The following is a 27,665-nucleotide window of genomic DNA, read 5'->3' on the forward strand; positions in this document are numbered from 1 at the left end:
TTTTAATGTCTTTGTTACTGTAACCATTTTGAATATGCCATATTCTAAAGCTGGTTATCTTTTTTGTTTTTTGGAGACAGACGTTTGCTCTGTTGCCCAGGCTGGAGTGCAATGGCATGATCTCGGCTCACTGCAACCTCTGCCTCCTGGGTGATTCTCCTGCCTCAGTAGTTGGGATTACAGGCGCCTGCCACGACGCCCGGCTAATATTTGTATTTTTAGTAGAGACGGGGTTTCACCACGTCGGTCAGGCTGGTCTTGAACTCCTGACCTTAGGTGATCCACCCACCTTGGCCTCCTAAAGTGCTGGGATTACAGGTGTGAGGCACCGTGCCCAGCCAGCTGCTTCTCTTTTGAATAAAGTGAATTTCAAAAGCAGACACTTCATATTCTGGGCATAACACCACATATATAACCACATTACCAATATAATAATATTAAATGATTACTTAACAGACATCCTAATAATGCAAACACCTTTTATTCACATTTGCTGAGTAGCAATTACAGTGTTTTCTTCATGAGTTTTCCAACACTGGTAATGTAACTATGATGCAATTACTACCAATATAAGTACCAATACTTGGACCAACAACAATCGCAATGGTTTATAACAATTGAGCTCAAAGGTCACATTGATTTTTCCGCCCACAACTTGATTCTGATTTTTCTAGAGTCATTCATAAGAACAAGAAGTAGTGGATCCTTTCTTCCTCCTTAGTATGTGAAAATTCTGAACTCTGAAGAGAAATTCCATTTGGTTTAATCTGTCATTTTCACCTCTGTGCATTTGGGCATCTCTTCACTTTTCTTCAATTCTTTACTGGAAAGAAAAATATACAACATGTACTAAACAAATTTGAATAATGTCTTCTGAATACAACCAAATCTTAGTGTGCTCAGGCAATAGCACAGGTGATAAAAGACACTGTGTAAAACACAAACACATACAAACACAACCAAAAAAGACCAAAATACTAATTTCCTATCTTCTAGTTTGCCTCTCAAACATATTGTTAGCATCTCTTTGAATTATTAGCAATTGTTTAAGGCCTGCTCCTGCATTGACAGGTTAATGTAAGCAAGAAATAAATACAATTCCCAAATACAGACACTAAAAACTCCAAACCATGAGTAACTTCCAGAAATGAAGAGCAGGCAATCAGAGTATATGAAATTCTTCATTCAATGGGAAAAAAAAGTCCCCATGAATGATATTCAGGGTTACTGATTCGAAAGGACCATAGATAATTTTATTAAGTAGCATTCTTTCATTTAGTCTAAGCTATGCCTACTTTTATATAATTAGGTTATTACATTTTTCAAATCAATTAAAAAATGGGTTGTCTCATTTCTGATTGATCAAGACTAGCAACAATTAAGCATCTAGATGTGGCTCTGATGTAGAACAAATTATACAATTCATAAAAATCAAGAACCAATATGCAGATGAAATAAGAAGTTGCTTCCTTAGAGAGCAGGTAGTATTTGCACTACAACTAGTGTGAGATAAACTAGTGGGGCTAAACCTAACATTTTTTAATGCAATCATTCATACAGCATCGATGAGTTCTGGACTTACACAAAAAGGTTACTGTCCTTCCTCTAAAGAGAAAGGCTTAACACCGGGTTGTCCTTAGAAAACACATGGCAGTTTCAGAATGATGGCAAATCTGGTTAAGGTAGCAGTCAACTCCATCGACCACTCCTGAGAAAAGTGACAGCTGGCACATTGTGGCAAGAAAGGGCAGCAGCTAACCATTCCCGAAGGGCTTTCCCTGGGGACACAGGAGGGGTTGGGGACACCTGTGCTTTAAGGAACAGGCCCAATCTTAAATCAATGGTCGGCCTATCTTTTCATATAAAAAACATTTACACATGAGGGGCAAAAAATTCTATGTTACTTGATGTTTCTTGATTTTAAATTTGTTAAGTGGAGCTACTCCAGGTAAGCTTGTATCATATATAGAAGCCCAAAAATATGTTCCAGGGAAGTTCATGAATGCACATGAAGTTGAGTATAAAAATGGTACAGATGCCAAGGTATAGTATCACTAGGGGCAAAAAAAGTCTCCCTGTACATAAACAGAAAAAGTACATAGAACTTTCACCAAATTAGGATCTGATAAAAATGGAAAAGAAAGCAGTTTCAATGAAGGCTGGGCTAAAGTCACACGCAAAAGGCAGTGAGGAGGGTAAAGGATCTCAGAGGAAGAATAAGAAAAAACAAAGTGAGAGGAAGAGTTCGTGGTAGCTCAAGGACAACAAAGAATAAGAAAAACACAAAAGGGAAGGGGGAGAAGGAGAGAACAACAGCTGGAAATTAGTGAGATGGATCCTGCACGTGCAGAAGATGTAGGACAAGGGAAATCCATCAGGTGGTGACTGCACTGTGAGAAGTAAACAGAGAAGCCAGAAGGACCTTCAGGAGAGGAACCCAAAGAGAAATTCAACTCGAAAAATCTAAAGTAGGCAGCAAAGATAACATCTTTGAGGGAAATGATTCAGACTTAGAAGAGGAAGAAACACACTGGATAGAGAATGACAAAGATGGCGCATAAAAGGGAGAAAAGAGACAGAATAAAGATGGTCAAGTGCACCCTTCGGACATTGGCCCACCCCTCCTGACGATGGGAGGAAAATCAAGAGTGGCACACTGGCTTGATGAATGCTAACAGCAAAGGGACCTGGAAGCTAGGAGACAACAGGGATGTGCTGAAAGAGGGAGAAGAAGACATCTAACCAAAAGACAAGAATAAATGCAAAGCCATTCCCTCTCTATCTTCTCATAAAGTATCTCTATAATCTAACAGAGGAAGAAAGTAACGAAGCAAAGGCCTTTTTAAAGGCTCTTGTGATGAAAAGAGAAAGAAACATTCTTCTTAGCAAGCTTACGAAAACAAGTATGAAACTAGGAAAGTGTTTGTGTGTATGTTATGTCTGGGGAATAAGATTCATAAAAATTCTGGGCCGTGGCCGGGCATAGTGGCTCATGCCCGTCATCCCAGCATTTTGGGAGGCTGAGGCGGGTGGATCACTTGAGGTCAGGAGTTCAAGACCAGCCTGGCCAACATGGTGAAACCCCATCTCTAATAAAATACAAAAATTAGCCAGGTGTGATGGTGGGTGCCTGTAATCCCAGCTACGCAGGAGGCTGAGGCAGGAGAATCACCTGAATCCAGGAGGCGGAGGTTACAGTGAGCTGAGATCGCACCACTGCAGTCCAGCCTGGGCAACACAGCAAGGTTCCCTCTCGAAAAAACAATAATAAAAACAAAACACAACAAAAAAACCTGGACCTTATCCCACAAGACATTCAATCCAATAGATCTTTCCTGAAGGTTTACTTCTGTGGCAAGACACCAGGCTAAGTGCAGGGGAGGAAAAAAATGTGAGTGTGTATTAAATAATAGCCCCTGACTGGAAGCACTGCCCATCTAATCAGAGTTCATATACAAAGCAATGTGTAAAACAGCCCTGAACTTGGGATCAAGAAGATTAATTCCTAGCTCAGGCATTTTGTAGTTGTAACTTTGAAACCTTGGTTTCTTTAAATGTAGAAACAACAGGCTGTATTAGAAAATTTCTAACAATTACATTCATTTTGAAAGAAATGATCGAGTAGTAAATATACACTAAGTAGATAAATTAGAAAATGCACAAAGTTAAAACAGAAGAAAAAAAATCACCATAATCTTACTACTCATATAATTATTGATGTCTTTTGATGTATATTATATAAACTATTTTATAATCTTTTACTTAAAAATCATAAAGATATTTTCATGTCCATAAAAATACTTCCATAATATGATGAATAATAACCATATGATATTCTGTTATATAAATATTTCATATTTTAATCAACCCTTTATTTTGAAAATACTGCTCGAAGGAGTAGCCTTTTAACTAAATCTTTCCATGTATACTTGAATACTTTCCTACAAGAGATTCCTTGAAGTTGAACTGTTAGGTCAAAGACATGCACATTTTGAAAACAAAACAAAACAAAAAAACCCCAATATATTACCTAATTATACTCCACAAAGAATGGATCGATCTTATAGTATTACCAGCAGTGTAAGCAGGAACCCACATCCCATTTTCTCATCAATACTAGGTATGTATCATAAGTTTGAAACTTGTCATTTTGAAAGGGTAAAATATCGTCTTGTTTTATTGTTTTAATTTTCATTAATTTGATCAATGGATGGTAAACATTTTTCATATGTCTGTGGCCATTTATATCTATCCCTTTAAGAATTCTTTAAGAATGTCCTGTATACCTTTGTCCCATCTTTCTACTGCTGTATTTTTTTTTTCTTGTTGAAAAAGCTCCTCTTAGAGCATTTTGTTTGTTAAGGGTATTACTCCTGGCCAGGTGCAGTGGCTCATACCTGTAATCCCAGCACTTTGGGAGGCCTGATGCTTGAAGTCAGGAAATCAAGACCAGCCTGGGCAACAAGGCAAAACCCTGTCTCTACTAAAAATACAAAAATTAGCTGGGTGTGGTGATGTGTGCCTGTAGTCCCAGCTACTCAGGAGGCTGAGGCAGGAGAATCACATGAACCCGGGAGGTGGAGATTGCAGTAAGCTGAGATTGCACCACTGTATTCTAACCTGGGTGACAGAGCAAGATGTCTCAAAAAAAAAAAAAAAAAAAAAAAAAAAAAAGAAGTATTACTCTTTTATGGATAAATCTCTTCCATTCCAAGTTACCGTTCATTTAAAAATTCTATGATGTTTTTTCTTTTTGACCTGCATAATTTTAAAGTTTCCATTATTTAAAAATCTGTTTTATAATGTTTTCCAATTCTGGTATCAAGGTTAAAAATCATTCATTAGCCCATGATTATATAATCTATATGCTTCTAATTCATCTATATGCTTCTGTACAATTAGATTTTAGTTTTCTACAATGGAAAAATAAAAATATGAAAATTTTGAATCTAGTTCCTACAAAATGACAAATTCATAAATGTGGACATGAACAGCTTTGTAACATTTCACTTTCTTTTTTTTTGAGATGGAGTCTGGCTCTGTCGCTCAGGCTGGAGTGCAGTGACACGATCTCTGCTCACTGCAAGCTCCGCCCCCCGGGTTCACGTCATTCTCCTGCTTCAGCCTCCCGAGTAGCTGGGACTACAGGTGCCCGCCACCGCGCCCGGCTAATTTTTTGTATTTTTAGTAGAGACGGGGTTTCACCGTGTCAGCCAGGATGGTCTCGATCTCCTGACCTCGTGATCGGCCCGCCTCGGCCTCCCAAAGTGCTGGGATTACAGGCGTGAGCCACCGCGCTCGGCCCAGAGTTTCACTTTCAACAGAAACTTCACTTCTACTTAATAGAGAAAAGGCCTTCTGGCAGGCCTTTCCTGCCTTTCTTATACACCAACCCCTACCATCCAAACACATTTTCCCACTGGCCTGTCTCAGTAGAAAAAGTGGCCCACTCTTGAGCAGTGATCCTCTGCATTTCCTTAGGCCCCCTGGGACTGTCACTCGGCTCCCACACCGCAGATGGCTCCTTCTCAAGTGGCTCTTTCAGTTTGTAAATATTCTTGTCATTCCTCTCGGATAAAGATCTTCTCTATACCCTGTGTTTTCCACTAGTTACCGCCTAGGCTTTTCTCTCCTTTAAATTCCAGCTTCTAAAGAGAGTAAGACTATTCTTACAGTCTTTTTCCCTTTGGGCTGGAGACAATCTGATTTATGCTTCCGGGTTTCTCCATCAAAACTATCTTCTCCAAGGTCGCAAATGGCCTCCTGGTTACAGATCCCAAATGGGACTTGTCAGTCCTTGTTTCTCTCTGGTATTTGTCCTTGCTGACCATGCTTTCCTAAATCTTTTCCTGTTGACAATATAGCACAACTTTCCATTGGTTTTCCCCTTACCTCTATTAGAGTGACTTTTTGGCCTGCTTGCTCGTTCTTCCTCACCTGTGTTTCCATTGTGTGTCCTTGGTCCTCATGGCTCTGTTCTTTGCTCATTTCAGAACTATAGGAGGGAAAGATCAGAAAGAAGGAGCCAATAAAAGAGAGCTGAGGTAAAGGCTCAGATGAAGCTTTGATCTAGGGACGTGGCAGTGGAAATAAAAATGGGGATAAATGTGAGGATATGACAGAGAAAAACATCCGCAGAACTAACAAGTATACACGGGGGTGAGAGACAGGGAGCTGCTTAAAATAATGTAAACAGACAAACCTTTGGCTGGTTGAGCTCCTTTTTAGCCATGATAAAAGGACGAGCATAAAATAAATGTCAAAATCTTAAACTATTATCTGTGGACTTACAGAATAAAATAAATTTCATCTGTCTCAGAAAAATATTAGATGCCTGGGAAAAATCGGAAAGTTCTATCAACTTAGGTGGAAACACACACACACCCCCCCCCCCACACACACGTAAATGTACAGGACATTCATTAATGACAAGAAAAGAAATGAAGGAAGTTTATATATAAGAAAGCTGTAACATCCTGATCTGTGGAATGAGCAATGTAGATTTCCAAATGATTCAATGGCAACAGCAAAATATAAAACAAATGTTTTGTGGATGAGTGTTTAGTAATGCACTTTATATTAGGAGAAAGAAAACACAAAAACAATGAAAAAAAAAGGAAAACAAGAATGGAAGAGAGTATCTTCTCTCTAAGTTGTCTAGGAATGGTGAGAAACACCACAGAGGAGCTTGAAAAAGATGCAAGAATTTCAAAATCAGGTATTAAATAGGACTGAATAGAGATTCTTGTGAACCAAATGATATTCCCCCCAAATTCATATGTTGACACCTGAACTCCTAATGTAACTGTATTTGGAGACAGGGGCTTCTAGGGAGATAACTAAGGTTAAATGGAGTCAGAAGAGTGCGGCTCTAATCTAATAAGACTAGTATCCTCAGAAGACGAGAAAGATGAAAAGCGTGCTCTTTTTGCATAGAGAAGAGGCCATATGAGGATACAACGAGAAGGCAGACATCTCCCAGCCAGGAAGAGAGGCCTCAATGGAAACCAATCCTGCTGGCACCTTGATCTTGGGACTTCTAGCCCCCAGAACTATGTGAAAATAAGTTTCTGTAGTTTAAGCAATGAAGTCTGTGGTATTCTCTGTGGCACCCTGAATAGACTAACAAAGAAATGTATAAGTAAGTGAAATGAAGTCAGATGACTGAGAATGAAAAGGTCAGAAATTACAAACAAGAAACGACAGTAAATTTAGATACAATGATAAAAGAACAAAGGAAAAGTTAAGTTCTGGAAAAAAACACTGATAACACACAATTTTAATCTTTCTGAAGTGTGCCCTTTTGGCCTTATTTCCAAGGAATCTATATTCTATACTGATAAGGTGAATAAGGGAAGCAAGCCAAAGATAATACAGCAGAGACAATGATACAATGGACTGTGGCAAACTGGAGAATGGATGACTCATCTAAAGGAGGCAGTCCATCTCAGCTCATTGATGGATGTCATCAAAGAATGTAGAGCTGAGGTCCAGAACTCCAGATTATTTTCAAGAAGTCAGAAATCTGCATTTCTTTTAGGTGAAATGTTTAAGTATCTGGACAGACAGACACACACACACACACACACACACACACACACGAGACCCCATGCATACTTGCTGGTCTGAGGGTATCCCAGGCACTGCCATACTTTTGTGCCTTAGCTCCTGACTTCTAGGCCCTATTCTTCTTGTTTACTCCGTCGTGTCTATATGGTCTTCAATGCTGTCTTCCTCTTTGGCTTTCTCTGACCACTAAAGCCCACTCTAGGAAGATCAGACTGTAGTGATCCTCTTTGTTCTTTTATCTCTCACAATCTATACACAATCTATCAAAAAGCTACCTTGAAAATACATAGAACATCTAGACCTTTGCTTGTAGCCCAGATAGAGTAGGAGGAACTAGATTTACCTCTCGTCTAAAACAACAACAACAAAACCTGAACAAAACACATGAAACAACAACTTTCAAGATACTGAGCCACAGACAATGAATATCCGCAAAGGTTCCCCTCAAGTATCCAGCAGAGAACTGATGTGTGCACACATCTGGGAAAATTACTTGAGGCCCCAAACAGTGTTTATTCCTACTAGCAATGAACAGAACTGTCCCCGAGGAAGCCCAGACACTGGCCTTACTAGACAAAGACTTAAAATTCATAATTAAAAATGTGTTCAAAGAACTAAAGGAAACATGTCTAAAGAACTAATGTGTGAGCAATGTCTCACTAAATAGAGAATATGAATAAAGAAATAGAAATTACACAAGGAGGAAGTAATACTAAATCTACACAGACTATTTCAGAAAATTGAAGAGGTGGGAATTCTTCCCAACTTGTTCCATGAAGCCAGAATTATCTCCTTATCAAAATCAGCTTAAGATGTTACAAAAAAAATTACAGACCCATATTTCTCATGAACAAAATGCAAGAAGTTCTAAAGGAAATTTTAGCAAATCAAATTCAACAATTTATAAAAAGGATAACACACCACTAAGTAGGGTTTCTCCTAGGAACGCGAAGTTGGTTTAACATTTGAATATCAGTGTAATTCACCATATTAAGAAATTTAAAAACAAAAACCATAGATTACTTAACCAATGCAAAAACACATTTGAGAAATCAAACATCTATTCCTGACAAAAACTCTTAGGAAAGGGAAACTACCTAATAAAGGGCATTTATAAAAAACCTGGAATAACATCATACTTCATGGTAAAAGAGCAAATGCTTTCCTATTCATTTCCCACATGATCAGGAACAAGACAAGAATGTCTATTCTCACTAGTTTTATTTAACACTGTATTAGAGGTTCTACCCAGTGTAACAGGGTGAAAAAAAAAATTAAAGTCACCCAGATTGTGAAGAAAGAAAACTGTTTTTTATTTGCATGATTGTCTACATAGACTATCTCGTGGAATCTACTAAAAGCTATTACAACAAACAAGTGAGTTTAGTAGCGTGGCATAAAACAAGATCGACAAACAATCATCGGTAGTATTTCTATAAACTAGTGACAAATACCTGTAAATTGAAACTTAAAAACAATACCATTTACATAAGAAATATGTAGGAATAAATCAACCAAAGACCTATACACTGTATTTCCAAGACCTACACATTGAAAACAAAAAAACATTACCAAGAGAAAATAAAGAAGTTGTAAATAAATGCAAAGATATATCATGTTAATGACTCAGATGATTGAATATTGTTAAAATGTCAATTCTCCCCAAATTAATATCTGGATTAAATGCAATATCAATTGGAATATGCTATAGAAATTCATAAGCTAATTCTAAAATTCATGTGGAAATGGAAAGAACCCTAAATATTAAATAGCCAAACCAACTTTGAAAAGCACAAAGTTGGAGGACTAATATTATCTGATTTCAAGACTTACTACAAAACTACTCAGTAATTAAAATAATGTGGTAGTAGCATAAAGATGGAGAAATAGAAAAACAATTGGCTGGGTGCTTTGGTTCATGCCTGCAATTCCAGCACTTGGGGAGGCTGAGGCAGGTGGATCACTTGAGGCCAGGAGTTTGAGATCACCCTAGCCAACACAGTGAAACCCCATCTCTACTAAAAATACAATAAATTAGCCGGGTGTTGTGGTGTGCACCTGTAATCCCAGCTACTCAGGAGGCTGAGGCAGGAGAATCACCTGAACCCGGGAGGTGGAGGTTGCAGTGAGTTGAGATTGCATCACTGCACTCCAGCCCGGGAGACAGTGTGAGACTCTGTCTCATAAAACAAACAAACAAAAAAAACCCCCAAATTAGCTTGTGTAGTGGTATACGCCTATTAATCCAGCTACTCCGGTGGCTGAGGCAGGAGAATTGCTTGAACCCTGGAGGCAGAGGTTTCAGTGAGCCAAGATCATGCCATTGCACTCCAGCTTGGATGACAAAGGGAGATTCTGCCTCAAAACAACCAACCAACCAACCCTCCCCAAAAAAACCCAAAAGAAAAACAGAAAAATAACAGATAGACCATAAACAGACCCACATATATATTAAAAGCTGATTTTCAACAAACGTGCAAAGGCCATTCAGTTGAGACAGAGTTGTTTTTCAACAAATGATGGTGGAACAACTGGATATCCAAGTGCAAAAAAAAAAAAAAAAAAGAAAAAAGAAAAAAAGCAAACTCTGATCCAAAATTCCCATCACATATCACACACACAAACTAACTGAAAACAGTTCATAGTCTTAAATAAAAAATGATAAAACTTCTACAAGAAAATATAAGAGAAAACTTTAGTGGCTTTGGGTTGGCAGAGGTTTCTTAGATATTATACTAAAGCATGATTTGTAAAAGAAAAAATTTGATAAATGGGACTTCAACAAAGTAAAAAAGTTTGCTCTTCAAAAGTCACTGCTGAAAGAATAAAAAGGCAAAACAGAGATTAGGAAAAATATCTGAAAATCACATAGTTGACAAAGAACATATTTAGAATATATAAATAACTCTTAAAACTTAATAAAACAAACAACCTAATACAAATGAGTAAAAGATTTGAACAGAAATTTCACCAAAGAAGATGTATGCATGGAAGGTAAGCATATTAAAGGATGCTTAACATCATTAGTTGTTGGGGATATGCAAAATCAAACCACAACGATATATCTCTACATGTATTAGAACGGCTAAATTAGAAGGACTGACCACATGAAATACTGGTGAGGAAGCAGAACTCATACATGTTGGTAGATGGTAGGACTGTAAAATGGTACAATCATATGGAAAACAATTTGGCAGTTTCTTAAAAAGTTAAGCATAAACAAACTATATAATCCAGCCGTTCTACTCCTAGGTGTCACCCAAGAAAAATGAAAGCATAACCTTCTTCAATGCCTCTTTCAGTGATACAATGTTAAACAAAAAACCCTCCTATGTTCATACAAAGACTTGTACATAAATGTTGATATTAGCTTTATTTGTAGTAGCCACAAAAACTTGTACATAAATGTTGACATTAGCTTTATTTGTAGTAGCCGCAAAGTGGAAATGATTCAAAGGTCCATCAACAAAAGTACATGAATAAACAAACTGTGGTATTTAAAACTCTAGACAGTAAGAGAAAGTAGATCAGTGATTATCTGGGGATGCGGCTCAGGGAAGGGAAGAAAGATGTAGGAGGGCAAAATTACAAAAGGGCATCAGAAGTCTTGGAGAGATGGTATGCTCATTACCTTAATTGTGGTGATGGTTCATGGGTATTTACCCATGTCAAAACTTAAACCGTTTATTTTATTTTATTTCATTTTAGTTTTTTGAGATGGAGTCTCACTCTGTCTTCTGGGCTGGAGTGCAGTGGCACGACCTCGGCTCACCGCAATCTCCACCTCCCGGGTTCAAGCGATTCTCCTGCCTCAGCCTCCTGAGTAGTTGGAATTACAGGCGCACGCCACCATGCCTGGCTAATTTTTTTGTATTTTTTGTAGAGACGGGGTTTCACCATGTTGGCCAGGCTGGTCTCAAACGCCTGATCTCAGATGATCCATCTGCCTCAGCCTCCCAAAGTGCTGGGATTACAGGTGTGAGCCACTGCGCCTGGCCGCAATTTATTTTATATCAAGTGTATCTCTCTATAAATTAGAAATATATGGCCGGGTGTGGTGGCTCACGCCTGTAATCCCAGCACTTTGGGAGGCCTAGGCAGGTGGATCATGAGGTCACGAGTTTGAGACCAGCCTGGCCAAGATGGTGAAACCCCGTCTCTACTAAAAATACAAAAATTAGCCGGGTGTGGTGGCATGCACCTGTAGTCCCAGCTACTTGGGGGGCTGAGGTCAGAGGATCACTTGAGCCTGGGAGATCGAGGCTGCAGTGAGCCGTGCACTCCAGCCTGGGTGGCAGAGCAAGACCTTGTCTCAAGAAAAAAAAAAAAAAAAAATATATATATATATATATATATGTATACACAAAATCTGACCTCTTCTCACTGACTTCATTGCTCCCACTTTTTTCCAAGGCACCACCACCAAGTCTCACCTGGATAATTTCAATATTATTTTAACTGGTCTCTCTGATTCAACCCTTGTCCATTAATGTCTATTCTTATCTTAAATGTCAGAGGGATTCTGTTAAATTGTAAGTCACTTCCTGTGTTTAATGGCTTCCTGCTTCATTTGATGTAAAAGCCAGAAGTCTTACAATAGTATATAAGGTCTTGTTACTGTCTCTGATTTTATCCAATCTCTCCCATTTGCTTACTCTACTCTAAAAACCCTAATTTCCTTACTTTTCTTTGAGGGTAACAGGTATGCTTCTGCTTCAGGGCCCGCTGCACTTGTCTTCTACATACTCACATTACTCAATTCCCTGCCTCCTTCCACTTTTCTCAGGCCTTCTCTCACGCCCCAATTTATAACTGCAACCTTCATGTCTCCTCTCCTTTCCCCTACCCACGCTTTATTTTTCTCCATAGTGTAGCATACATCTGGTATAATTAGACATTTCACTTATTTTGCATGAAGGTAAATAAAATGTTAGCTCCTTATAGCAGGGATTTTTTTTATCTGTTTACTGCTGTATCCTCAGTGCCTAGAATACTGTGTGTGACATCGAGGGTGCTCAGCAAATCTATATTTAGCAAATGACTGTATTATGTGTCTGTCTTCCTGGCCACACTGGGCACTTCCACAACGTACAAGCTGTGTATCGTATCATTCATCACTGCATTTCAGTGCCTAGCATAGCACCTAGATCAGAGAGCAGATGATCACATTTTCCCAATTGGACTGATGCTCACTAATGAACCACTGACACCTTGAAAGGCTGATCCTGATCCTTCCTCTTTATGGCAGTAGCATCAAGGTCTAGGACAAGACCCAATTCTTTTTTTTTTTTTCTTTTTTTTTTTTTTTTTTTTGAGACGGAGTCTCACGCTGTTGCCCAGGCTGGAGTGCAGTGGTGCGATCTCGGCTCACTGCAAGCTCCGCCTCCCGGGTTCCCGCCATTCTCCCGCCTCAGCCTCCTGAGTAGCTGGGACTACAGGCGCCCGCCACCGCGCCCGGCTAATTTTTTGTATTTTTAGTAGAGACGGGGTTTCACTGTGGTCTCGATCTCCTGACCTTGTGATCCGCCCGCCTCGGCCTCCCAAAGTGCTGGGATTACAGGCTTGAGCCACCGCGCCCGGCAAGACCCAATTCTTGATACAGACAAATAATGTTTGCTCAGGCTCGTGCAAAATGCTGGGCAAACACAGCAAGACATGTCTCCTAGCCTCACCTTCCAATCATCAGATGCCCTCAAAACACTCACATTGCATTCTTCTAAAGCCACAATCTCTATCCTGTTTTTCTCTCCTACTGCAATTCCTCAACTCCAAGTCACTAATCAATCAGTCTCCTCCCACTCTCTCCCCTCTCTTCATAGCCGTATGCTCCTTTAGACTAGTTCTTTCCCACATCACATCCAAATACCCTCCCATAAGCAGGACAAAAGCTCAGTTGAAGCCTTACCTTCATCTACAGGCCTTCTCTAGCTATGCATACTCCTCCTGCCTTCTCATTCAGCTCTCTTCTGTAATTACAATTTGCATCACATCATTTTGCATCTAATTATATTATTGGTTGCCTTTTAAATGCTTCTTATTTCCATTTCCTCATCTGACCTGTAACGCTTCTTTAATATCTCTCAATGCATCTAGCTCACTGCTGAGCACACTGTGAGGTCACACACATGACAATAAATGGCTTCAATTTCAGAAACTAGGAGTGGGATGAGGGTAAAAACAGGCAGAAAAGTGGCAAGTAGCAGGATTATTTTAGGAAAAAAAATGTGGACTATAAACTACCTCCTCATAACAAGAAACAGAAATGAAAGAGCCTAGAATGGTTATTATAAAGATGGAAAAAACATACAGTGAAGTGATAATCCTATCACTTGGATTTGACATTTATAAGGAATTTGACATTATACTTGGAATTGACATTTATAGCTGCACTAGATTAAGAAGAGATTTCATTCATTGAGTTCAGATTCAGGGTTTATAAATAAAAGACTTTAATATGATTAACTATATGAATTAACCTCTCTCTGAACAAAGCTGTTAATGAAATAAAGGATGCTATGTTAAAAAAACCCAACAAAATTCAATATAGGCTATATTAGTAACTACGGAACATTAATACTACTTGTTAAGGATGACAACATATTTATAGCAGCCTCATTGCCAACTTTGACTGAGGCAGCAGATCATATATGAAGAACATCATGGGGCATGCGGTATAAAAGGTAGAAGTTTAAGATTTTCAGGAAAATACCTTTGTTAAATTAACCTATAGAAGTTTCTTCTTGATACCTTAAAAAAGAGAATGTAGCTTTACTAAAATGTGTATAAATTGCTTGCACAGAAGTGACTGACATTTCTAAAAAAAAAAAAAGAAATTCAAGTGGAAAGTAATAAGAGGCTGTCTATGTGGCTCATTTACATATATTGGTCAACCAACTAATAAGCAAATGTTACAAACTGAAAGCCAGGGCTGCAAAGAAACAAAAAATTAGCCTCTGTCCATTTACTTGGGTACAAGAAACTCATTTAGGTAAATCAAAGAAATGACTTCTTTGTACTTGCTGGGATCTAGTGTTTCCACCATCAACTCGCCTACAGTTTTCAAGTCATGAGAAATCTATCTTAATTCATCCTTATTTCTAAGAAATTGTAAGTAGGGAAAGTCCAAAAGCTTTAGATGAATTTGGGCATTTAGACATATCTGAACTTCTCATGAAAATTTTTATTTTCAGAAGCATCTTCAAAAAGAGAAGCTGAGCTATCCTGACATCCTTTAGAAGCTCAGATGTTTGTGAGGTTTTATTGAACTTTAATCTGGAGGGCATGACATGGATCTCTGTATCTTGTGAAAACTGGTACAAAATGTAGACCGAGTGAGGTGTATGTAGCAGACATTTTTTCATTTGCATAATATTAAGTAAAAAGTTCTAACAATTTTTATGAATTTTTATGTGCAAAGACACCAAGAGCACTGTTCCCATGATGTGTTAAACATGGTCATTTTTTTTTTTTGGTTGTTGAAACAGTCTGTCCTTATTGTTTCTAGTGTATTTTGTTGTTGAGTATAAGCTCCTTAGGGTCAGTGACTGTTTATCCACTATTATGTAAAATTTTAATTGTCAAGAGACTGGACCTAAAAACATAATCTGACAGATAACAGAAAAACAGGAAACTATAAAACCTGGGATGTGTGCTTGAACCATATAACAGGCAGAGGGACGGCATAAGAAGAACCACAGACTGAAATCAGGGGACCCATGTTGTGGGACTGGGTCTCCACATACCACATGCAGGGATCCGCCTTTTAGATCTTGTTTCTCCATTTGAAAAACAAGAGTCAGAATACTGATCTGTCCCTCTTCCAGGGATACTATGAGAATCAAATGTAGTAACATGAGTGAATGTGCTCTGAAGCTATACAGGGCTATAAATAGTTATATGATTGGTTTTTTCTCTCGAAAAGAAAGAAAACTTACAACAAAATGATACCTTACCATGGAGTCTGTGAATACTAAATCTAGCTAAAAAGAAAATCAACAACAACAAGAAGAAGCTAGTAGTCTGTGAATCTGGAGATTTTAGGTTGTGGTTCAAGTGCTAACAAATACGCCCTGTGAAATTTGTACAAGGCCTTTCCCTTTAGTTTTCTTAACTATAAAACAGAGGGATTATAGAAAAAATTTCTAAGGTATCTTCCAGATCATGATTTTGTGACTCTTAAAAATTACATTTGTCTTTCATCTACTGTCTTGTGAAATGCTGCATGATTTTATTAGACAATTCCTGTAAATAACTGTCATCTGAATCAGAATTTTTGTACTGGAAGAGACATATTATTCGTCAAATTGCCAAAGCATAGAGCAGGGTTAACTTGAACAAATATTTTCCCCAAGGAAACTCAGCAAGGATTGTCTGTGTGCACGTCTGAGTAAGCAAGCACCCAGCAATGTATGTGGGGGTGGTGGTGATGGGATGGGAGGGTATGATAGCTAAGCTGTTTAAGGCTGTTACACTCCTGTTATATTTTGTTAGTAATGTAATTTGAATATAAAGTTTGGACACAATGTTAGGCCCAAAAGATAATCTAAAATGATAAAAATTGAGAAATATTTTGGGAACATTTTGATGTAAAAATTTTTTTGAGGTAAAAGAGTGACTTTTTATGGGCATATTAAGTGACACAGCAAGTACTAATTAAAAATATAACAACTTTCCAGAGTTCTTTTAAAATAAATACTTCAAAATAAATTACTCAAATACATTAAGCATTTATAGAAAACATATGAAGACAAAGTTCTGCTTATTAGCTTTTTTCTTTTCTTTTTTTTTTTTTTGAGAGGGAGTCCCGCTCTGTCGCCCGGGCTGGAGTGCAGTGTCCGGATCTCAGCTCACTGCAAGCTCCGCCTCCCGGGTATACGCCATTCTCCTGCCTCAGCCTCCCGAGTAGCTGGGATTACAGGTGCCCGCCAACTCACCCGGCTAGTTTTTTGTATTTTTTAGTAGAGACGGGGTTTCACCATGTTAGCCAGGGTGGTCTCGATCTCCTGACCTCGTGATCCACCCGTCTCGGCCTCCCAAAGTGCTGGGATTATAGGCTTGAGCCACCGCGCCCGGCCAGCTTTTTTCTTAATGCTTCAAAAAAGGCATTCATAATTTTACTTTTAGCACTTCATTGTTTTCAGTTAATGTTATTTCAAAATAGTACTCAAATAAATGACAAAATAGGTCTTCTAAAGTTTTGTGTGATACTAGTTTAATAGGATTCTTATAACTTCGTAATAATACACATTCTTAGAGTCCAACTATTAAAATAGTCATAGTTCAAATGGCCGGGCGCAGTGGCTCATGCCTGTAATCCCAGCACTTTGGGAGGCTGAGGAAGCGGGATCACCTGAGGTCAAGAGTTCAAGACCAGCCTGGCCAACATGGTGAAACCCCGTCTCTACTAAAAACACAAAAATTAGCTGGGCACGATGGCGCGTGCCTGTAATCCCAGCTACTTGGGAGGCTGAGGCAGGAGAATCGCTTGAGCCCAGGAGAGGAGGTGGAGGTTGCAATGAGCCGAGATTACGCCATTGCACTCCAGCCTGGGAGACAGAGCAAGGCTCCGTCTCAAAAAAAAAAAAAAAAGAAAAAAAAATTCATAGTTTAAACAAGCTAAACTCCTTTAAAATTAATTATCTGAAATTTAACTTATAGTTTGATAATATTATAAAAATGAGAAATGGAGAAATTGTCCTTAAAAGAAAACCCCAACCATTTATCACTGCAAATCATTTTGAAGAAGTTGCTTACTGTGTCATAGATTCTGAGCCTAGTCTGAAGTCCTGGGACTTGTTCTTATTGATTGATTGCTGTGGAAGAAGAGGAAAAACAAGTAGTAAGTAAAAAATGAGAAAAGACAACACAGTCAACATTCACATGCTGGAAACCCACCAGCTTCCTGAATGGGGAGAGAATATGCCTGTTCTGAACAGGAATGTCTATCAGGACAATATATTTGCTCCCATGAAAAATCAAGGAAGCAGTTCTCCAGAGAGTTTAAGCACTCTTTATAAGTAAAGTCAGCTTTCAGGTATGTGACCAAAAAAAAAAAAAAAAAAAAAAAAATTTCAGTTGTGAATCAGTTTAAATTAATCTCCCAATACAATGTGGTATATTACTTAAGCTCTAAATATATCCTTCAGCCTGTATCTTTTTTTTTTTTTGAGACAGAGTCTCGCTCTGTCCCCTAGGCTGGAGTGCAGTGGCGCGATCTTGGCTCACTGCAAGCTCCGCCTCCCGGGTTCCACGCCATTCTCCTGCCACAGCCTCCTGAATAGCTGGGACTACAGGCGCCTGCCACAGCGCCTGGCTAATTTTTTGTATTTTTAGTAGAGACGGGGTTTCACCGTGGTCTCGATCTCCTGACCTTGTGATCCGCCCGCCTCAGCCTCCCAAAGTGCTGGGATTACAAGCGTGAGCCACCGCGCCCGACCTCAGCCTGTATCTTTCCTTCATATTCTTTACAGTATACTCTATATTTTCAGAGTAATACGCATTGAACTGTATGCAAGATTTTGAATTTGAAAACTCTTTAAATCTACAAAATGTGTTCAGTATATCTTGTTTTATTAATGACACCTTCGTGAGAAAAACAATAAGCACTTTCAAGGGTACCAAATTATAACCTGAATGTTGGATACTTCCTTTAGAATCTGAAACATTAACTTCAAATTATACTGAGGGAAACTGAGTTTGGTATGATATATAGTATTCTATAAATCAACCTAATGTTGCTATAAAATGAATTGCAATATTTTTTAGAGATAATCACATGTTATGGAAAGGATCCATTAAACATTCACAAAGAAAATATGAATTGTTATTATGTTGAAGTTCAATAATATACAAATGAAGGAGATATGCCATATGTTTCTAATTATTTCAGTAATCCAGAAAACATAAAAATAAAATAAAATGAAAGAAATGGAATACAACCTTCTCTTTCAGTCTTGTTTGAGTAACTGCTTTCCCGGTGGTATCTCTACTGAAGCTTGTTTGGCCTTTTTAGATTTCATCCTTCACAATCAGATTTCGGCAAGATCATTCTTCAGCAAGATTTGGCACTATCTTTAAACAAGCATTACTTTTCTTACAGATTTCAAGAGGATATTATGCTTTTCTGGACCATATTTATATGACTAGCTTTAAGTCAAGCATAATAAAAACAAGAATTGAAGAGCAAGGAGACTTTGTGGTAAAAGGTGAGTGTTGTAACAAGTGACCCAATTTGGTAGAACAACAAAAGTACCCATGACATCTTGATTTTTCTCCACCAGTGGAATTGCTCTGACTCAGTTAAAACATGTTTGGGAAAAAAGTACACATACACGGGAAATCTCAGATTCAACTACTAATTCAGACTGCCCTCATCCAATAGAGCAATAAGCGAAGAAAATCATCAAAACCTCAGAAAGCACCATCATAACAGAAATTATCCTGTTTCTTTCTAGACTTGCGAAATAAATTCTAAACACAGCAATCAAATTAAATGTGAAATGTTTTATTCTTTTCTATTTTTTAGAGATGGGGTCATGCTTTGCCGCTCAGGGTGGAGTACAGTGGTATGATCATAGCTCACTGCAGCCTTGAACTCCTGGGCTCAAGCAATCCTCCCATCTCAGCCTTCTCAGTTGCTGGGATTACAGGTGTGCACTTCCATGTCCAGCTATTCTTTACAAGGTCTCGGCATCATTTTTATCTCTTTGCCCATGGCAAGACCATTAATATAGGTATATATGAAACTTGATAAAACTTTTCAAAAAATAACATAAGGGCTCTAATCAGAAATTCTCATCAATTTGAACCTATTCCAGAGGTTGAGAGAAGTCACACTGAACTATATATCAGTGTTAAGCCAATGTTACTTTTAATTATTTTTTGTTATCCTGAAAAATGAGTAACAATATGTTGCCATGCACAGGTCTTGCCAATTCTGCTAAGTTTGTTCATGTGAAATGGATGCTGTGACGTCCTCAGAAAGTTCGTCTTAGGTATGTTAAACATTGTCCCTGCCATCTTTCCTACTGCGTATTCCTATCACTGGGATACCCAAATCCTTTTTAACGATGCAGAGGCAGGTTAGCCTGTGTTCAAATTATATGACTCCTAAGTTAATACGGGGTCCACATTACAAAGTTTTAAAACTTACTTGAAAAGGACACTTAACTAGGACCAATATTTCACTTCTGAACACCTTTACTCATTCTTTGGTCTCAGCAGCAGCACGTCAGATGGGGCAGAAGTGGGGGAAGAAGGAGGTGTCTCTGTGAGCTGTTTTGTTTTATTTTACCTTTAAACAAAAAAGCCCCCAAGGCTGGTGTGCAATCAGCCTGCAAATACCTTCACCATCGACAAGGCCAAGGAACATGACTGCCCTTCTTTCCATACACACTTCTCAGACATTGTCTTATGACTTTGTTTCCTCTTCATGGATATCGTTGACTTAGAGAGGAAGGGATGAACACAGGAAAATGAGCAAAGCAAAAGTGATGAGTGAAAGGACCCGAATCTAGAGATCCTTGCTTTCCAAACCCTCATAACTTGTTAGTGATGCTTTTAAATTTAAATGCAATGAGAGTTAACATAAAATAAATGATTAATGGAATGATGAAATGCTTCCACTGATTATGTGGAAATTTATAAGGAAGAAAACAACTCATAGATAGCTTTGTAAAAAAGAAATGGGCTATGCAAACAATTCCCCCAAATGTTTTTATAAACTTGAAGAATGAATATAAAATTAGGTTAATGTTCAATCAATGTACGTTGCATCTAGCGCACAAGACTTAAATAAGGCAAATTTATGGTACAGTATAGTTCTATTTTTACATGCTGCTTATATACCTCACTATAGATATACCTTTTCCATATAATTTCATAGTTTGTTTAGATCTACTTTGTAGGGATTTTTTAAAAAAGGATGCAAGAGAGGAAAAACAACTAGGGTTGGTGGTTCAGTTCTTGCCTTGGTTCTGTCATTAACTCTATGTGGCCTGAGTAAACCACTTAGCCTCTCTTGGGGTCCTTTTTTTTCACTTGAAAGTGGGTGGGGGTTCAAAATAAAAACATAAGCATCATAGCACCATTCTCTTATTTTACAGACCAGGAAGTGGAGGCCCAGAGTTACCAAGGACACAGAAGTAGTGTGAAGTTTATACTAGTGTTTTTCAAACTGATTTAAGGGCAAAACTATTTTCAATACAATTTTATTTGAAAGGCTCAGGTGTAAATATGTGAAATAAGAATTACTCTGGGTGAAACTAGGTTTGCATGGCCTGGCACCCCCTGCTTCCCAACCTTATGCCCCCAGATCCCTGAGGAATAGGGCCCTATAGATGGCAGTTTACAAACTACTGGAGTATACAAGCTCTACGCAAGACTAGAAAGGTTTCTTTTATTGCTACAATTCTGTTTCCTGGGGCACAATTTTATGATTTTAAATATTCACATAAGTTTGAAGTTTTCTTTGACTTTTGAATGTATGTATGTATATATTTGTTTATTCACTTACTTTCTAATTTGAGACAGGATCTCGCTCTGTCACTCAGGCTGGAGTGCAGTGGCATGATCATAGTTCACTGTGGCCTTGACCTCCTGGGCTCAGGCCAACCTGTGGCCTCAGTCTCTTGAGTAGTTGGGACTACAGGTGTATGCCATCATGTCTAATTTTTTTTTTTGATTTTTTAGTAGAGATGAGGTTTCACTATATTGTCTGGATTAGTGTTAAACTCCTGGCCTCAAGTCATCCTCCTGCCGCAGCTTCCCAGAGTGCTAGAATTATGGCCATGAGCCACCACGCCCGGCCTGATTTCAGAATTACTGACAATGTATCTGGTTTACTTGATGTTAAATCCTCTAATTATAATGCTCTTCCTTAAGGGAAAAAATTCTTCTATATTAAGATGCAGCTTCGCCGGGCGCGGTGGCTCACGCCTGTAATCCCAGCACTTTGGGAGGCCGAGGCGGGCGGATCACAAGGTCAGGAGATCGAGACCACGGTGAAACCCCGTCTCTACTAAAAATACAAAAAATTAGCCGGGCGCGGTTGTGGGCGCCTGTAGTCCCAGCTACTCGGGAGGCTGAGGCAGGAGAATGGCGTGAACCCGGGAGGCGGAGCTTGCAGTGAGCCGAGATCGCGCCACTGCACTCCAGCCTGGGCGACAGAGCGAGACTCCGTCTCAAAAAAAAAAAAAAAAAAGATGCAGCTTCTAGAAGCATACTGTAGCAAAAAATGAAGACCACTGGGCGTGGTGGCTCACGCCTGTAATCCCAGCACTTTGGGAGGACAAGGCAGGCAGATCACAAGGTCAGGAGTCCAAGACCAGCCTGGCCAACATGGTGAAATCCCGGTCTCTACTAAAAATGCAAAAATTAGCCGGGCGTGGTGGTGGGCACCTGTAATCCCAGTTACTCAGGAGGCTGAGGCAGGAGAATTGCTTGAACCCAGGAGGCGGAGGTTGCAGTGAGCCAAGATTATGCCACTCCACTCCAACCTGGGAGACAGAGTGAGATTCCATCTCCAAAAAGTGAAGACCATCCTGACCACAATTTGTAGTTTTGGATACTAATTGTGCCAATTAAAAACAGTAACAAATACTTATCTGTGGGGCAGCATAATTAGGAGGGTGTTTTGGAAGATAAGGCAAAAATACGTGAGAAAATCTATTTAATCTTTGAGGGGTGAGACCTAGATAAAAACTTATGAGATTTGGACTTTATAGACAAATATGGAGCCAACTAAGATTTATGCACTGGTAAGTCGCATGATTTGTTTTCTATTTTAGGAAAGTATCTTCAGGAGGCAGGTAAAAGATGCAATGAAGACTGAAGAATGGGAGAATGGATACTGTTACCAGCAGAGACCAGAAGGCTGTATACCAGGCAGTGGCTGTTACAAAGAAATATCCTTCCCAAGTTCCTTCCCTTCAGTTCACTCTAAAAAAAATGGCATTCCTTAAGGCCCTGTCTTCTACCCTTTATCATTTTCATTCTTGACACTCCTCTATTCCCATGGATTCAGATATCAAGTTTTCTTCAGAACATGACAACTTAGCAATGGTTAGTTTTCAGCAAACCAAGTTTAAACACAGCAATTTTTCTGAAAATATACTTGGATCCATAAATTTTAATCAAAACTATCTTGCAAATATGAGTTTTCAGCAAATCTCTCCTGAGCCTCATAGATGTCTGCAAGGTATCTGCAATTGGCTGTTGCAGGTGCTATGAACTTTACATGTCTCAAATGGAAGTCCTTCCTATATTATTACACACGGAGATGTTTCAATCAGAAAGTCAGATGTCTTTTCCTTCACATGGATTTAGTCATCAATTCCTAGCTCCTTATTATTTTTGGCTTGAATTATTGCAACAGTCGCTTCTGGTCTTATTTCTTTCAGTAGGTTTTTCCCAGTCTTTTCAGAGCTTCTAGAATGAGCTTTTGAAACAACCAATATGATCATGTCATCCCCTTGCTTTAAATACTTTAATGGCTCCTTACTACCTTCAGGATAAAATTCAGCTCCTTAACACGCCAGTCAAGGACCTCCTCAATCCTGTCTACTTGTTCAGGTCCAGCTTTTTCTGCTTTCAACCTTGTATCCTAAGCTGCAGCCATTATGAAACATTTTTGGCCACAGTAGGCTTTTGCACATGCTGTTTCTAATGCCTCAAATGAATCCTTCCGCCTACCCGGCTCCTCTTAAAACCTAATTCATCCACTTCTCACCACACGGCCTCATAGTTTCCCTTCACTGTCCTTTTATTGCTTTTACGTTTCGTTTTGTGACTCTTTGATTAAAGTTACTGTCACCGGTTAGACTGTAAGTTCCATAAGTTCCATATTTTTGTTTTATTGACCATTATACCATCCAGACTCTCTTCTACCACAGTGCATGGAAAACCAGCGGGCACTCAAGTATGTGTTAAATGAATAAATAAAAATTTCAATGCTGGTACGTGAGTGGGGATGGGGATCACTGATTGAATAAGGACCAGAAGAATGTGAGACAGGAAAATGACCAAAAGCACAACTGGAGAGGTCTGCCATAGAAAGGAAAAGCAATTCCTTCTCTGATACTCGAAAACAGCTGCAGGAGGGTAAAATTACAGAAATACAGAGAAAGCAGGGATGAAAATGTGAGGGGATTAATATTATATGGCCTCTCTTCAAGAAAGCAGAAGACCAAGTCAACTTGGAGTAAGAAATGAGCAGCTTGAGTAAGAAATGTGGACACTGTTTTCTGACCTGCTGCTGTAGAGAATGGGGTAGAGTCAGTAGGGAAGAACAAAAAAGATGACCAAGACCACGGGCCTCGCTGAGGTAGGTAATCACAAATCTCATGAAGAGACAATGTCAATACAATACTATAATTTTTAATACGAGTAGAAGTGATTAAATACCAGAGTAGAAGTGAGAAAAACGGGCAACTGGTTGTGCCCCCACCAGTCCTGGGCACTAGTGAAAGAAATGGACCACTAAATGTCCCCCCACCAGGCCTGGGGATTGGTGAGACAAGTGATACACTCCAAGCACTGCTGATGCATCTGGCATCATATTGCTAAATAATCCTGCTTTTATTTCCTAGTGGTCTGACAGGTCTGGTTTGAGAAGAATGAAAACTGATTGCAGATAACCACGGAGGCAAGAAGCACCAGAAGGCACCCCCTTTCTTAGAATTCCTGCAAACTGAAGGGTCATTTGGGTTACCCACTTCCTCTTTTGGGACTAAACTATTTCCTAATCTCTTATCACTAGGGAATAGTTCTTCCCAAACCAGGTCACCAAAATACAGTGGTGTGTAAGAGGTGGCTGCTTAAAAACGCCTATAGCAATGGGGAAGCGGTAAGAGAGGTAAAAAGAGAAAAGACTCATTAAGTACAAAAAAATTCAAATAAAAGAGTAATAAAAGCAAATTTGTTCCAATATGTTGAAACATCTTTTATTGTATGCATGGCTTGTCTGAATAAAGGACACACTTAAATAAGAAAAAGTTCTTCCCTTTTTATGTACCTAAAGGGGAACCATATTAAAATGAGACACCAATATGACCCATTACTGTGACTGCTAAGTAATTATAAAAATATTAGCATACAGTTGATTTTCCATAGTTTATGAAAAGATTAGCATATGGTTAACTTCTGAAGCAAAGGAAATTAACATTAGTCAAAAGATATCTACATTTAATTATTAGACATTTTATATATACTCATCACTCTGAGTTTCACAAAGCTGGATATATCTTTATGTAAAATTCTTGTTTTTAAGTAGGGTAGTCCATAGCTCATATACCACTACTCATATACTTCAGTTAATGGAATAATGTAAGCAAAATTTCATTACAGGATCTTAAAATGAAAAGTGTTTTATTTTACACTTGTGTTTTTTCCTTTAATTACAATATTCATATTGTAATTTATATATATTATATATAAAAATTAAAATAGAGCAGTGGTTCTCAACTGTAGAGTAAGGAGTGATTTTGACTCCCAGGGAAATCTGGCCATGTCTGAAAGACATTTTTGATTGTCACAAGTGGGAAGAGGTGTGTCTGGCATCTAGTGGACAGAGGACAATGGCACTAACCATGTTATAATGCACCACATATTCCCAACGACAAAGAATTATCCAGCCCCAAATGCCAATAGTGCCGAGGTTGAGAAACCCTAGAATAGCATGGTTGACAAAACAAGAGGACAGCAGAGTTAGGGTGACAGAGAATAACATCTTTCACATTTTAGATCTGTAACAGACTTTTAGAGGGATGTTACTGATATTTAGGTTAACCCTCCGTTTTTTTTTTTTTTTGTGACACAGAGTCCTGCTCTGTTGCCCAGACTTGAGTGCAGTGGCATGATCACTGCCCACTGCAGCCTCATCCTCCCAGGCTGAAGCAATCCTCCCACCTCAGCCTCCCAAGTAGCTGGGACTACAGATGCAGGGTACTATGCCTGGATAATTCTTGTATGTTTTGTAGAGATGGGGTTTCACCATGTTGCCCAGGCCAGTCTTGAACTCCTGAGCTCAAGTGATCCATCCACGTTGGCCTCCCAAAATGCTGGGATTAAAAGCATGAGCCACTGTGCCCTGCTGAACCTTTGAAAAACATCATGAAGAGCAAATATGTTACTTGATAAAAACAACCCTTAGAATTTGAGAATTTACAGTATTCTCTAAGTTTTAATGGAAGATCTGTGTAAGAAAAAATGAGATGTGGCAGAGGCTGAGCTCAGAGACTCAAATCAACTAAATAAGGAGTGAGTTGCTAAACAGAAAAGCAATTCATCCCTAGATTATTCTGTGAAACTTTCAATTAACGAGAATTTAGGAAGATATTGAAGAAATGACACATTCCCTAAACCTTGTTTTGAAGTGAAACTACAGGGGGATTCTCTCATGTTCCCTTCATTTCAGAACCACTGGCAATTCTCTAGGTCCTGCCTTCAGACTGGATACACTGAGAAGATAAGCAGCCTGCAGAGTCTCACCTTGTAGAGAGTTAAGAGGGTCCTGGAAACATGGAGAGCACCTGCCCAAAGTGGCAAGAAACAGGGCTGTTGTGGGGGAAGAGACAAAGCAGGGGCTGAGGTACACATGTCAAACACAATGGCAGAGGCACAGGAGTAAAAGAAGCAGTCAAACGAGTTCAGACTTCAAGAGAATCAAGGCCTTATAAGTTCCTCTCCGAGTAGGAGAGAGTTCCTATTAATTTCTGGAGGCTTTGAGAGTCCTCTGTGTAGGTCATTTCGGGACTCTACTGTTGGGAGTGGAATCTGTGGGTGTGAGGTAAACGTAACTCACACAGGCTTTGCTGTTACATCATTGGGATACCATCCACCTTCTTTATGGGACACTTATCTCTCTAGACTCCACAATAATACATATTTTTCAAATGCAAATAACATTTATATGAAATTAATACTTTTTTCTCAAAACAGGTGTTATAAATTATTGAAACAAATTATGGGGAAAGGAAAAACGTATTAGTGCTATCTGCATTGAAATTCTTCATGGGACACAAATAAGCACTTCAGTGTTTTTTTTTTTTTTTGAGACGGAGTTTCGCTCTTGTTGCCCAGGCTGGAGTGCAATGGTGCGATCTCAGCTCACCGTAACCTCTGCCTCCTGGGATCAAGTGATTCTCCTGCCTCAGCCTCCCGAGTAGCTGGGATTACAGGCGTGGGCCACCACGCCCAGCTAATTTTGTATTTTTAGTAGAGACAGGGTTTCTCCATGTTGGTCAGGCTGGTCCTGAACTCCTGACCTCAGGTGATCCACCTGCCTTTGCCTCCCAAATGGCTGGGATTACAGGCGTGAGCCACCGTACCCGGCCGCATTTTAGTTTTAACTTACTTATAAGGTAAGATTTCAGGTCAGTTTCATCACTATCCTTGATATATACAAAGTTAGTTTTGATTCAGTTCTCTTCAGATAAAGAAAGAAAACTTCAAATATTACAAAAAGTTTAAAGCAAATCCAAGCATAAATTAATTTTATTAAATATAATAGAGATAAATCACTGTATTTTCTTTGATGAGCAGAATTACTAAAGTAAAAAAATACAAATTGATATTATTCTTTAGCAATAGAAAAAAAGCAACAATTACGACCATATTTCCAAAGATTTAGTGTATATTAACTAACTACTGGCTATTTGGAAAAACTGTTTCACCGTAACAAAAATCAGCACTGTCTATTATAAATTTGTTGTTGGACTTAACATAATAATAAATCATATTATTCCTATGATTAACAATAATTCAGATTCATTCCTGGTACAGGGATCAATAAATGGAAAAAATTTTTCTCTATAAAGTGATATTTGAAAATAGTGTTATACAGCACAATTATTAGATACTTTGAAGACTAAGAAAAACACATGCACATTGAGGGCAATCTACTTATTGCCTACCATTTTTCTGAGAGGCTGACAGATTCAACATTAAAAATACAAAAAATTAGCCGGGTGTGGTGGTGGGCGCCTGTAATCCCAGCTACTCCGGAGGCTGAGGCAGAGAACTGCTTAAACCTGGAGGGGCGGAGGTTGCAGTGAGCCAAGATTGCGCCACTGCACTCCAGCCTGGGCGACAGAGCGAGA

At 38.9% G+C, this 27,665-nt stretch overlaps 1 protein-coding gene across 25 annotated transcripts in view; it reads right to left on the reverse strand.

Moving 5' to 3' along the window:
• Positions 1–461: 461 nt before the first annotated feature.
• The window catches only part of AHI1 (Abelson helper integration site 1), a 227,087-nt gene continuing 199,883 nt past the window's right edge, over positions 462–27,665 (reverse strand). For 7 of the 25 annotated variants that reach the window (XR_003728812.2, XM_078001209.1, XM_015137388.3 and 4 more), the window contains 3 exons: positions 17,323–17,381; positions 5,893–5,995; positions 462–823 (listed from right to left, as the gene is read on the reverse strand). Coding sequence is in view for 16 of the 25 variants with exons in the window: in XM_078001209.1 (XP_077857335.1) it covers positions 821–823; positions 5,893–5,995; positions 17,323–17,381 (165 nt within the window). In the remaining 9 variants the exon portion in view is untranslated. Of the gene's footprint in view, positions 824–5,892; positions 5,996–13,474; positions 13,536–17,322; positions 17,382–27,665 lie in introns of all 25 variants that reach the window. The other 18 variants (XR_013416990.1, XM_078001207.1, XM_078001210.1 and 15 more) reach the window with 7 other exon arrangements.

The sequence above is a fragment of the Macaca mulatta genome, chromosome 4 (assembly GCF_049350105.2).
Source record: "Macaca mulatta isolate MMU2019108-1 chromosome 4, T2T-MMU8v2.0, whole genome shotgun sequence".
Taxonomy (NCBI): Eukaryota; Metazoa; Chordata; class Mammalia; order Primates; family Cercopithecidae; genus Macaca; species Macaca mulatta.